General features: G+C 40.0%; 1 protein-coding gene across 1 annotated transcript in view; it reads left to right on the forward strand.

Annotated features, from left to right (window-relative positions):
* EIF2AK4 (eukaryotic translation initiation factor 2 alpha kinase 4) overlaps positions 1-14,074 on the forward strand; it is a 101,934-nt gene that overhangs the window by 17,897 nt on the left and 69,963 nt on the right. The window contains exons 3-7 of the mRNA XM_045822521.1: positions 73-175; positions 4,675-4,827; positions 6,819-6,899; positions 8,041-8,189; positions 11,982-12,097. Of these exons, the coding sequence (XP_045678477.1) occupies positions 73-175; positions 4,675-4,827; positions 6,819-6,899; positions 8,041-8,189; positions 11,982-12,097 (602 nt within the window). The remainder of the gene's footprint in view (positions 1-72; positions 176-4,674; positions 4,828-6,818; positions 6,900-8,040; positions 8,190-11,981; positions 12,098-14,074) is intronic.

Below are 14,074 nucleotides of genomic sequence, written 5' to 3' on the forward strand. Positions count from 1 at the left end.
TCCCTTGGAATTTAGCAAATGTTAATGCAAAGAGGCTACACTTTCTAAAGTAACTCTTTTTTTCTTTTCCAGAGTGCCTGAAATAGAGTTAAAGAATGCCAAAGGCCTGTCAAATGAAAGTGTTAATTTGTTAAAATCCCGCCTGGATGAGGTGGCCAAAAAGCATTGTGGAGAGGTAAGATTTGTCTGGAATTATAAGAGGACAGTAAAAGTCTCAACACGTTTACCAGTGTTTGCCCTCCTGCCTTTTCTTTGGCTTAAAGGTTTTTCCATTGTACCTTAAATTCAATTTTGACTAGAATGTTTTGTTTCGTATTGATATCTGCAATAGAGAACATTGCTATTTGTATTTCTTTAATTTATAGTATTTATGTACTACAAATTGTAGAATGTATATACATAGTATTATTAATGCTTAAGAATCTGCCCTGGCTGGTGTGGCCCAGTGGATTGAGTGCTGGTCTGTGAACCAAAGGGTCGCCAGTTCAATTCCCAGTCAGGTCACGTGCCTGGGTTGCAGGCCAGGTCCCCAGTGCGGGGTGTGCAAGAGGCAACCACCCATTGATGTTTCTCTCCCTCTCTCTCTCCCTCCCTTCCCCTTTCACTAAAATTAAATAAATAAAATCTTTTAAAAAAATCTTTCTAAAAACAGTTCATATGAATCTGGCCATACTTTTTAAACACTTTGGACCTGGCACCATGACTTGATCTTGATTTGAACCTTTATATTATTGGAGAATGTTTACAGATAAGTGATTTCTAACCAAACTTTGCCACTTCTCCTGTTTCCGTATCAGAAGAACTAATTAATTGTTTCCCTTGTCAATAATTAGCAACATACTTTAATCCTTCAATGTCTCCTCTCCACCCGAGCATTCACACTTGGTTCAGTGCCAGTTATTCCTTAGTCCTCCGCACATCAGGGTCTGCCCGAGGTCTCCCACACACCTCTATGCAGTCATGCATTGATGGACACTCAGCTGTCTCCCTGTCTTTGGGCTCTTGTAAGTAATGCTGCAGTAATGTGGGAGTGTAGATATCTCTTCAAGATTCCATCTTCATTTCCTTTGGATGTATACTGAGAAGTGAGGTTGCTGCCATGATATGGTAGTTCTAGTCTTTTTTTTTTTTTTTTTTTTTCCCCAGAAATCTCTATACTGGTTTCCATAGTGTATAAACTGGTTTACATTCCCACCCACAGTGGACAAGGGTTCCCTTTCTCCACATCCTTGCCAACACTTGTCTTTTTGATTACAGCCCTTCTAAGAGGTGTGAGGTGATAATACATTGAGGTTTTGATTTGTATTTCCCTGATGATTAGTGATGTTGAGCATTTGTTGGCCATTTGTATGTCCTCTTTGGGAAAATGTCTATTGAGTTCCTCTGCCCTTATTATGATTTTCTTGGTTTGGGGGGGTTAGGGGGAGAGAGAGAGAAGAAATATTGATTTGTTGTTCCACTTATTGATGCATTCATTGGTTGATTCTTGTGTGTCCCCTGACTGGGGATTGAACCTGCAGTTTTGGTGGATCAGGATAATGCTCTAACCAACTGAGCCACTTGGCCAGGGCTCCTCTGCCCATTTTTTAAAAATCAGATTATTTGTGTTTTTCTTTTGAGTTGTGTGAGTTTTTTATATATTTTGGATATTAACCCCTATCAGATACATGATTTGCAAATATTTTCTCCTGTCTGCAGGTTGTCTTTTTGTTTTGTTGATAGCTGCTTTTGCTGTGGAGAAGCCTTTTAATTTAATATAGTCCTGCTTGTTTATTTTTGCTTTTGCTGCCTTTTAAAAAATGTATTTTAAATTATACTTTTTATTTTGAGTTTATTGAAGATTCATGTGCAGTTGTAAGAAATAATACCGAGAGACCCCATGTACCCTTTACTTATTTTGCCCAGTGGTAACAGTTTTCAAAACTGTAGTACAGCATCATAATCAAAATACTGGCACTGACATTGAGTGCAGCAGCAGAATAGCCCTGTCACCACAGGGATCCCTCATGTCACCCTTTCATAGCCGCCCCCTACACCCACCTGCACCCTCTCATTGCCACCTGACAACTGCTGATCTGTTCTCAAGTCCTGTAGTTTTCTCATTTCAAGGAAATTATATGAGTACAGTCATACAGTACGTAACCTTTGGGATCAGCTCTGTTCTAACTCAGCATAATTTTCTGTAGATTCATACAGATTGTTGCATGTGTCAGTAGTTCTTCATTTTTGTTCTGAGTAGCATCCTGTGGTGGAGTATTTCATGGCACCGCTAGTCATTTACCATCCACCAGGTGAAAAAAATCTGGACTTCCAGTTTGGGGCTATTGAAAATAAAACTGTTATAAATATTCATGAACAAGTTTTTATGTGAACATAAGTTTATTTTTCTTGAACAAATGCCCAGGAGTGAAATTGTGGGTGTGCATGTTCAGTTTTTTATGAAAATGCCAAGCTTTTCCAGATTGGTGGTACCCCTGTCCAGTCCCACCAGCAATATGTAAGTGGTCCAGTTTCTTTGCATCTTGTCAGTATTTCATGTTGTCATTTTTTAACTGCTCAGAGAGATGTTGTGATGCTTAATACTGTGTGTGAACTTGGCTAGCCCACAGTAACCAGATATTTGGCCAAACATTATTCTATATATTTTTGTGTAGGTATTTTTTTAGATGAGATTAACATTTAAATCTGTAGACTTTGAGTTAAGCTGATTACCCTCTAAAACGTGGGTCATGTCTCACCCAATCAGTTGAGGGCTTAAAGAGAAAAAGACTGGCCTCCCTAGAAGAGGGAATTGTCCAGAGATGGATGGTCTTTGGGCTGGACCTGCAGCATTAACCCTTCACCGCCAGCCTACTTCGCAGATATTAGACTTGCCAGGCTCTATAACTCTATATTCGCATGAACAAATTCCTTAAAAAATCTCTCACCCTGGCTTATGTAGCTCAGTGGATTGAGCACAGGCCTGTGAACCAAAGGGTGACCGGTTCAATTCTTGGTCAGGGCACATGCCTGGGTTGTGGGCCAGGTGCCCACTATGGGGAACGTGAGAGGCAGCCACACATTGATGTTTCTCTCCTTATCTTTCTCCCTCCCTTCCCCTCTTTCTAAAAACAAATAAATAAAATCTTTTAAAAAATCTCTGTCTCCCCCCCCCCTTTAAACAAACACCCGCCACCCCCACCCCATGTGCAGGAGCACACACACAGAGTTTCTCTGTAGAACTCTGACCAATACGGGTGTGTATTGTGAGAGCGAGAGCGGCTATTGTAACTAAGGGCAGGAGAGGCCTCTGATAAGGTGACATTTGAGCAGAAGCTGAGGGAAGTGAGGCAATGAACCATGTAGATGAGGGGGAGGGAGAGGGACAATTGCCAGTTTTGAAAGTGGTTCTTGTTTTTACCTGGTATTATATATTTTATCAGATTTGTTTATGTAGAAAGTGCTAGTAAATTAAACAGATTGGCAAAAGAAAGACCCTCCACCACTTGTCTCCTAGCTCCTTTCTGGTATCGAAATGATTTCTCTTTGACATAATAGGAACTACCTACTTTTCCTAGCTTTTCTTAAAAGAGCTTTTCTTAAAATGACTTGCCTCCTAGATTCTAGACTAGTGTTTCTCAACTGTAAATTGAAGTATATCCAGTGAGTGCCACAGCTTCTGTCATACTAAAAAACATATTAATTTCCCCCAACAATAGCTGTGCTTTCTTTGCATTTACTCCCTGAGAAAAAGGTAAACACTAAGCCAGTTAACTTTATATTCTTGTGTACCATGACTTCTGTCAGTATTTACCACCGTGTTAAGTCCCTTTAGAAAATGCTGTAAACTTACAATGGAAATAAGAATTTTTAAGTTGCTTTTCTGTATGACTGAAGAAAAAGAAATCTCAGTGTGGTGCTCCTCATGTGCAGAAGGAGCTTGGCACTCTCAGCCTCTTCAGGGTTGGGGCGGTCAGTCACTGTGGGGTCCCAGAAACCCCGTTCCACTGATGTCCCAGCCCGGGCGTGACTTAGGACTCCCAGGAGCAGGGGAAGTGGCTTCCTGTGGCCACAGAAAGACTGTCTGAGGGGGGGCCTTGTTCCTTCAGGTACCGTCTGAATGCCTCCCTAAGTGGAAATAAAGTGCTTTCTAGGTATTGATCAGCCTCCTCCTGGCCCATTACTAGCAGGGAGATAATGAGGACTTTAAATATCTGCTTCCGAACCCCCAGTAGAATTACTTTCGGTGTGTGGTATGGACAGATGAAAGCTCTGATGTTAGCAGTGATTATTGCCTGCTCTTGTCTTTATTATTATTGTCTGGGTAGACAGGTTTTCTAGTTATGAAGTTAGCTTTTTACTTTTATTCAGTCTTAAACATTTTATCAAATTATTTGTACAGAAAAATATTTTATCAGATTTATTGTACAGAAAATGCCAATCAGTGGAATAGGACTACAAAAGACAAGTGAAGCTTTTCATTTTGGTGATTTGTCTTGATGGCAATGCAATGAGGTGAGTCCGTGAAAGCCTTTCCTGCTGCGATTGCAGCGCGCACTTCACTCAGAAGTGTCTTATCAAAGTGAATCTCACTATTGCAAGTGGCTGGGTGCCTGCTTGTTTTCTGTAGTCTCTGCTTTGCACCCCGTCTTCCATTGTTTGACCATTGGTGGTTATTTTCATCTACTTGTTTAGGTGATGATATTCGAACTGGCTTACCACGTGCAGTTGTTTCTCAGCGAACATAACAAGCCCCCTCCCAAGTCGTTTCATGAAGAAATGCTGGAAAGGCGGGCTCAGGAGGAGCAGCAGAGGCTGTTAGAGGCCAAGCGGAAAGAAGAGCAGGAGGTGAGACCCTTGTCACCACGGGCGGCCGGCCCAGACAGCTGTGAGCTTCTGTAGGTCGTGACTCTGTCTCTACCTACACATCTCTCTGTATTTCAGTTTTGCTCATATTTGATTGAAGAACTATGGATTCGTAGTGAGAGGACTGGCCCTAAAGTAACTGAGAAATTCTGTGAGCAGTTCCCTCTCAACAAACATCAGTGCTGCCCCTAGACCCCTTAGTCCAGGTCTTTAAATAAAAGAAAAGAAAAAAGAAGACAGTCTACCCAAGCTTCCTGTGATCTGTCTGCACTTTGTAAAGCTGTGCAGGAGCTCACTGAGTTTTAGAGGCTATTTCTTTTCTCTTTTTGGAATAAGAATCTCTTACCCAAATGAGTAGTAAAAGGCAGATATTGAACTTTTTTTATGTTCACTAACCATTTGTAATTTAATTTGCATAATGATGTACATACCTGTTATTTATTTATTTAATGTATTTATTTTTTTTTAATCCTCACCCGAGGATATGTTTATCGATTTTAGAGAGAGAGAAATATCAATGTAAGAGAAACATCAATCTGTTGCCTGCCTTACGTGCCCTGACTAGGAATAAATCCCGCAACATTTCGGTGTATGGGATAACGCTCCAACCAACTAAGGCACCTGGCCAGTGTCATTCCTGTGTTATTTTAAGAATCCTTTAATCAGCCCTGGCTGTTGTGGCTCAGTGGATTGAGTGCTGGCCTGTGAACCACAGGGTCACAGGTTCTATTCCCAGTCAGGGCACATGGCCTGGGTTGTAAGCTAGGTCTCCAGTAGGGGGTATGCGAGAGGCAACCACACATTGATGTTTCTCTCCCTCTCTCTCTCCCTCCCTTCCCCTCTCTCTAAAAATAAAATAAATAAAATCTTTTTGAAAAAATCAATTGATCAGAGTCAATTTATACATCTAAATTTCCTTTTCAATTTTTAACTTGGTGAAGCTTTCCAGTTTTTTTCCCATAGATCTTACAGTTACTTCTAGGATTTTGTTTTTCCTGCTTTTCTTAGGTCTTCCTTCTGGTTCTTTTTTGTTTTTCTTGCTTCATTTTGATCATCCTGTGTTTATATTAACACTCTCTTGGTGAACCCCATTAATTTTGTTACTGCTTATCTCCTATTTCATTGTATAGCCTCATTACCATTTAGAATTTAAAGCTCCTTGTCATCACAGTTTTTTACTAAGGCACATTTTTATTAGAAAATAGTGAATATTTAGCTAATAGTTTTGTTTTAGTGTAATGCTATAGCTACCTATAACTTTTGGGTTTTGTTTTTTTGTGGGTTTTTTTTTTTTCATTTTGTATTATTGCTGTTGCAGTTTTTGGTGAGTGTTTTAATGGTTTTAATATTACAACCTTGAATTTTAGGGGACTCATAAAAACATATTATTTTTCCCTACCTACATTCAGACCCAGCTGAGCAATAGATGCATGAGTCAATGGGATGGAGACCAAAACACCACTTTCAATACTGAGGGCGCTGATTAGAGAATTCAGCCTGATAATCTGTGGCTGTGGTGGTGGCGCCTGTGCCACCCTGGGTCCAGGCACGGAGGACAGCTCGGCCCAGCTCCACCAAGTCGGCCCCGGACCCCAGGGTGCAGAGCAGGCACAAGTGCGTGTTCTCCAGTGACAGGCGGACATCAAACAGGACGGGCTAAGTCAAGTGTGGGGGACGTGGGAGGGCCACAGTGTTGCTGTAGTGAAAGTCCCTCCACGTGGAAACACAAGGAGTGAGGGGCAAACGTCCGTCCCCACACAGTCTTCACACCCATTTAAACGGGAATGCTGCTGCATAGGAACTGTGAGAACACTGACGGAGCTGCAGTTTGTACTAAGGCGCCATAGATTCGGGTCTCTTAGGAAAACACAGGTTGATTTTTTTTTAATTCACAAGAGTTTTTATAATTTCAGAATTTATATGTTGTAGAGGTTTCAAAGACTGGCATTTGATACCACTATGATTTCTTTCAGCAACGTGAAATCCTTCATGAGATTCAGAGAAGGAAAGAAGAGATCAAAGAAGAGAAAAAAAGGAAAGAAATGGCCAAACAGGTACTCTGTCAAGTCTACCATACTAAAATCATTGACATTTTGCTAAACATAAAATCTTTTTTATTGCCATCGATGATATTTTCTTCTCCTGGTGTAACTATCAGTATGAAGCGTAAAATGAAACACTAAAAGAATCCCAAACAGAAAGCAAAACTTAGAATTGTACATTATTTGTAGATGATTTAGGCTTATGTAGCTATGGTAGTTTATCCAGTGAGTTGAGGGAGAGAAGAAATTGAAACTTCGATAATTAACCCAGATGGAATTCTTAACATTTTGAAGATAACCCAATTTTTTCATACTGAAGAGTGAATGGAAACCATAAGGCTCTGCTGGAGATTTCATTCAGTGATGGAAAAGAAGGATTTAACAGAGCAGGCTTAAAAAGCAGTGGCGAAAAAGGATAACATCCTTTTTCCTATGTTTTCCCTGTATTTTTCCTGTGTCCTGCTCCATCAAAAAGCCAGCCATACATGTTGGGAGAAATCGAGAGGAAACTTCACTTGTTCTGTTTTCTGGAATTCGGGCAGTTACCTTACAGGAAACTGTGAGGTGGAGGGGAGGACACACTGATGGAGAGTAAGCAGCACTTGGCTCAAAGCTTCGGCTTTTTTACGGCCAAGTTCTGTGACCTTTAGAGGACAGTCTCTGTGGCTTATTTTCCTCATCCCTTAAAATGGGACTTACAGTGCCTCCCTTTCTGTCTCCCATAATTATTCCCACAGATGAATATACCACCTTCTGAAAGTACACGGCCGTGTACAGATGTAAGATGGTGTCACTGTTTCTGCTGGCTCTCCTGTGTTACGTCTGATCTGCTTTCCCATCTGCCACCCTGCCCTTTGAAAGCCTTCTTCTGTTCATTTCCTCTTGCTCTTCTTTCTAGCTTTTTAATGCATATTCTAAGATTCTAGCATTTTCATTTTAAATTCATATTCTGTTGAAACTTAATCTGACTTCTATTTCCTGACCCAGTCCATATTCAGACATTAAATTTTTAAAAGCTGAGTACAACGTCGTAACACTTGAAAGCATTCAGTTTAAATAAAATGCGTACTCTACTGAACTCATAATTATGTACCTTAACAGTCTTCCATTTATGATGTACATCTAAAGTAGGTTTTACTTTTCTTTTTTCTAGGAACGTTTGGAAATTGCTAGTTTTTCAAACCAAAATCACACCCCCGGGAAGGACCCAGGAGGACACAGAACAGCGGCCATTCTCCACGGAGGCTCTCCCGACTTTGTGGGAAATGGCAGACATCGGGCCGGCTCCTCTGGGAGGTCTAAGTAAGTCCTTGAGATTTCTGATCTGGAAGAATGAAAGATGTAGCAGGAATAAAACAACTTGTAGTGAAATTTTTGAATTTTCAGATAGCTGTTTCAATAACTTTTCAAAGCCTACATAAATATACAAGATGGGGCAAAAGTAGGTTATAGTTGTCCATATGGAAAATAATACAGTAATTAATAAATAATACAAGAATGAACTGTGTTTCACATAGTCACAACTGTAAACCTACTTTTGACCCACCCTGTATTTGTCAGCAGTATGAAACAAAATTTTCATTGGTTTTAACGTTTTCTAAACATCTTTAATTAAACCAGTTTTATTGCTTATTCACTTTTATAACAGACTCTCACATTTCACAGTCTCACCTCTAGTACAGTTTGATCTGACCTTTAATGATCTAACTATTCAATAAGTAATTTAAAATTGTTTCTTCCATCAGTCATCATCCAGTCAAATTTCACACCGTGTTTGTCTTCAGTCCATAACTCTGGGGGCTCCACCGCAGATGTGGGGGATGCCCCAGAGTGGGTGCGGTGTAGAAAGTTCCGCACCTGGGAATGTTGGCCCTGGTTCATTGTCAGGGGTCCCGGGCTTCCTTGTCCTTGCCCGTGGGCTCCTGGTTTGTTCCCGGTCACGAGAAGTCACATGAGAGATACTATGTGCTTCTTTCTCCACATCCTTTTCCACTGAAAAGTTGAGACTTCCCTAAATATCTCCTGTGACCCCTTGTGGATCAGAAGGAAATCTTAGTACAGAATCCACTTACGAGTGGGTCGGTGATTAAGTAGAGTAGGTATGATAATTCACTTCTTTATGTGTTTAAACTTTTGAGAATCTAACCAGCACTTTTAAAACCAACACTTTTCTTCTATGGAAAGTAACATTTTAGGTACCAAACTAAAGACTTACATAAACTTTCAGGTTATAGTTTGTTTATAAGAAGGAACCATTTCAGTTCTTTCCCGAATTACCAACTTTAAGAAAAAAATGAGCCTAGAAATTGTATGGATATTGATGTTTAACCACCCACTGTTAGGGTAAGCCACACTTTCTCTTGAATACTATTTCTGGTAATAATTCTAAAATTATCACTCCTTACACCTATTTAGATTAATTTTTCTATTTGGGTTCCAATAGGCAACATAGTTTGATATTGTCAGAGCATCTTGCTAAGAATTACTTAACAACTTTCTATTGTGTTAGAATCAGTGAAATAAATCAATGCTATGAAAAAGTCTTTTTGGATATATAAAAAACAGTTTTATAAGTTTAAACATTTCCTTTTTTGTGGCTAACTATAAATAATGCATCTAAGATTAGACTTGCTTTTAAGATCCAAGATCATTTTCAGGTTTACTCGGGGGGGTATGGAAAGTTCCCTCCCCCCTTGTCATAGTTAGAACAACTTGTAACGTTATACTTGCAGAGTGATACTTGTATGTCTCGGACAGGAAAACACTCCATTATCATTCCAGAAGGAACATGAAAGAGTTTTCATCTATTGTTTGCCAGAGTATTGCACGTACCTACATGTGTTTCTGCCATTATGTTGACTCTTGGCCTGGTAAAGAATGAAACTTTCTTAAAGTGTAATTCATGTGCTCTATTTGTTAAGAAATAAAATGTCCTTGATACACCAAAGTACCTAATGATATACTCTTGATTTTGTTTCTTTCTGTTAATTGGCCTTTATGGATTAGAAAGTCAAAGGAAATAAGCAAAGTGCTCTATTTTTTTTTTTGTTTATTTTTCTTCTAAAAAGCAAATGCGTACACATCTTACAGGTGAAAACAGGAGACATCAGTGACGTTGGTTTTTATCTCACTATTCCTCCTTTTCAAACTCAGTGCAATTTACTTTGATCCTTCGGGACTGTTCCTGCTGCCAGTCTGTCCTAGGTGGCATGTATGACATTGCTGTTTTCTTGGAACTTTCACTTTTATTTTAATCCTAATAATCCTAAATTGTATCTTTTCTTATTAGCACTCTCAACAGTCTCGTTGTGTTTGCACTTAACAGTCAGACAGAGTGATTAGTATTCTAAAACACCTTGAAAGCAGGCGTTTACACACTGTAAACTAAAGGACGTAAAGATGCCCTAGACTAAAATGACTGTTAGTTGGAGAGGGTAGAGGCTCTTCTGGATAATTTATGTTAATAAGTCTAATTTAAATCGTTGTGTTTATTCTTTTCTCCATAAATTTCAGTGTGCCCCTAGTAGCACAAATAAGTTTAGAAATAGAATGTTTTAGTCATTCTCTGGTGTTCAGAATATGTGGACACATGAAACTCATATCAAAGTAGGTCTTGTCAGCAGTAGTGTGGGGAAAGGGAAGATGTGTAGGATTGGGGGAGGAGAGACCAGTTAGTAATGGAGTATTGCATGTGCCCAGGAAAGAACTGGAGATGACCTCAATAGGGCGGGGAAATGGAGAGGATGGTGTGTGGGGATCAGTTAGATGCAGGAGGTCTAGGAGCCCAGGGAGACTCACATTTTTGACTCGAGACAGAATGGATGGCTACACCATGAACCAAAATAAAAGAACCAAGGGGAAAAGTCAGCTTGAGAGTGGTTGGGAGGGAGGTGGCAGTTTTATTGACATTTCAGTAGTATGAGGAGTAAGTAGAAGGGGCAGAAGTGGAGACAGCTAGTGTGAAAGTATGAAAACAACAAGAGGAGTGGGGTGCAGGGTTGAGGGGGGAGAGTGTAGAGATGAGAGAGATGGATAAGGGAGGGGAAGAAGCTAACCTAGAGGGTGGATTGGACATATAGGAGAGGGGAACAGCCAGTGGACCTAGATCCCAGAGGAGACTGTAGGAAGTGGAGATGAGACCAGCATAGCTGACTTCCTTGAAGTCTGGGAAAAAGAAACAATGGTATAGATTCCAAGTAACATTGTAGGTGGAACAAGAGAAAGGATGGGCTTCATTTCTCATTGCCTCATGTTCTCTGCAAAGGTAGAAGTCAAGACCGTGCTTAGAATGAGAGGGCTGCTTTATGGAGATTTATCCATCTGCCTCATCAGAGCATTTCTTACAAGTGTCCAGTTCTGACCATCAAGGGCGCTCTCCCTGGCCTCTTTCTGCAACCCTTTCCCCTAGTTTATTCATTACTTTTGCTTTATAATCTGGCTTCCCAGCTGTTGATTCCCACCCAGAGGGAAATGAAAAGTAGAAAAGAGAAAGAGAGGAGGAGGAGTTGGGCTTTCAGTATTTTAGGGAAGTAATGGAGGGGAGCGGCAGAGTATCTCTCAAAGAGAAAGAATGAGCATTCAGTGATTGGGTGCCCAGTTGGAGACCAGGAACTTGTAGTGCTCCAAACCGCCCTGTTTTCCACCTTTCTCCAGATGTGCACGTGCATCTGGAGTGAAGAGATGGCGGGGTCAATGTAGATTGAGTGGAATCACTGCAGACCTGCTGTGATGATGGCAATGTTCTATATTGATGCTCTCCAATACGGTAGCTACTAGCCTCTTGTGGCTACTGAGTACCTAAATATGACTGCTGTGGTTGAAGAACTGAATGTTTAATTTAATTTAAATTTAGCTAGCTAAATTTAAATGTGGCTAATGGCTACCATATCAGACAGCACAGATCTAGACTTGGGAGTTTGTAGAATACATGTGGAGAAAACCTCAGTGAGGAGTCAGGGAGTTGAACAACTTACCCATTAGAAACTTAAGCTCAATTTCCAGTAGAGACATATGTTAGGCTGTGAAAAGGCTAGTAAACAGGAGAAAATGGGGGCAAGAAGTTGAAAAAAATAATCGTTCAAATTTACTTTGCAGGCGAGAGCGTCAGTATTCTGTATGTAGTAGCGAAGATTCTCCTGGTTCTTGTGAAGTCCTGTATTTCTCTATGAGCAGTCCTGACCAGCTAATGGTGCACAAAGGAAAATGTATTGGTGAGTAAACTGGCTAAATTCATTTAAATTTTCTAGTGACTGAAGTTGATCGTGAAGGAACACAGCATCTAAACTGTGCGTTCCCAGGAGACCTGTAAGCCAACAGTTGGTCATTCTAGCTCCCATTCCTAATGACCAGAATGAGGAGTTACTCTGACTTCCCCTTCTATAAGATGTAAATTAATGTTATAAAATGTAAATTAATCTAGGTGCTTGGAAATATTGTTAGCAGAAAGATAAAGTTTGTCATCATTGTAATTAGTCGAGCTTTTTGAAACTAAAAATGATTGAAATATTATGAGTAGAATTTTTGCATCATGTGCATTATTCCTGATGAAACACATGTAACAAAATGAGTTCTAATGCCTGTGACCTTTTTAAAAATTTTTTTTCAATTAGATTTGACGTACAATATTATATTAGTTTCACTAATGCCTGTGATCTTTAATGACCAAGTCCTATTAAGCTGATATCCATCTGCTTAGCATTTTCCCACTAGGCATGTTGTATCTGACAAGGAAAACCACTTTATTTTCTAGTGTCTTACTCAGCAGTTTGGTCTACTGATTGACAACTGTCTGGAGTGAAGCTGGTGCAGCAGTTTGGGATTCAGATTGTTTATATGTAAATCAAGTTTTCAGTGTCTACTCTTTTGCCTTAAGCATAGTTCATCTTTTATGAGCCATACAGATATAGCCACTAAGTGGTGTAAGAATTACATGCACATACATAATTAATTTGACAAATAATTTTAATATTTATATATATTTTTTAAACTTTTTTTAAGATTTTATTTATTTATTTTTAGAGAGGGAAGGGAGGGAGGAAGAGAGAGAGAGAGAAACATCAACGTGTGGTTGCTGGGGGTCATGGCCTGCAACCCAGGCATGTATCCCTACTGGGAATCGAACCTGCGACACTTTTGTTTGCAGCCCAAGCTCAATCCACTGAGCTATGCCAGCCAGGAATATTTATATATTTTTTAATTATAAGAAAAATTTTATTTAGAAAGTTACAAAGGTGGCAGAAGTGAGCTAGCTGTCTGTGTAGACTTAGGAATCAAGTTATAGCTCCAAGGGCCCTTGGAGCTTAGGAGAGAGAAAGGCAAAGATAAAACGCCTGGGGGAAGAAGACAGAGAGGGGAAAGGCATGGGCGTTCTTCCCAAGAGGGAGAACACGTCTAATTTTTAATTCCATGAATATTCTTATCAGAGCTAACACATAACCACATTATCTAAATCAAGTTTGCTTTTTTTTTTTTTTCATTGTCTTTTTCCCTTCCTCTTTAAGGAGAGACAAATAAGCAGAGGAGCTGCCATGAAGCAGGCAGCAGGTGGAGGGAGAAGAAACCAAATATCTGAATAGTCTATGAACTAGACATTTAACCTTGGCTGCCTGGATGCAGCCTGGCTGTACAAGATTCTGCACATACACAGAGCCTGCCCTGTTCAGACAAAGCAGCCATTTGGGCAGGTTCAAGACCTTGGTAGAGGTGAATAGCTTTGGTCTTGAGACTGTCCTTGACTTAGGGCAACATAAAACTCACTACTTTTAATAATCTGAGGTGATCAGGAAGGGAAATTAATCTAACTACTTACTACCTTAACTTGATCCTATTGATTCTCATTAGACAGATCCACCTTAGTTAATAGCCTCATCAAGAGACACATTTGAAATCTGAAATTTTTTTTATAAAACAACTATATAAATTACTAGGGTGGGTGCCAAAAAACGTGGAATTATCTTCTGAAGGGCGGGCCCCTTGTAGTACAGGCTTCCGCCACTAGGTGAGTATTCTAGGAACCCATCTGTATCAGTGTACCAGCTGGTGTTGTTGTGAGAGACTACGTTTGGCTTCAGTGAATTTTTTTTGAAGATTCTTTCAACACCTTTGCCCATTTCATGATGGGGGATTCACAAGAGCACCTGCCCACACCATGCTGAGTGTTCAGCAGTTTTTGACAAAAAAAAAAAAAA

Source organism: Phyllostomus hastatus, unplaced genomic scaffold (genome assembly GCF_019186645.2).
Source record: "Phyllostomus hastatus isolate PE091 unplaced genomic scaffold, TTU_PhHast_1.1 phas_scaffold_501, whole genome shotgun sequence".
In the NCBI taxonomy this organism is placed as follows: domain Eukaryota; kingdom Metazoa; phylum Chordata; class Mammalia; order Chiroptera; family Phyllostomidae; genus Phyllostomus; species Phyllostomus hastatus.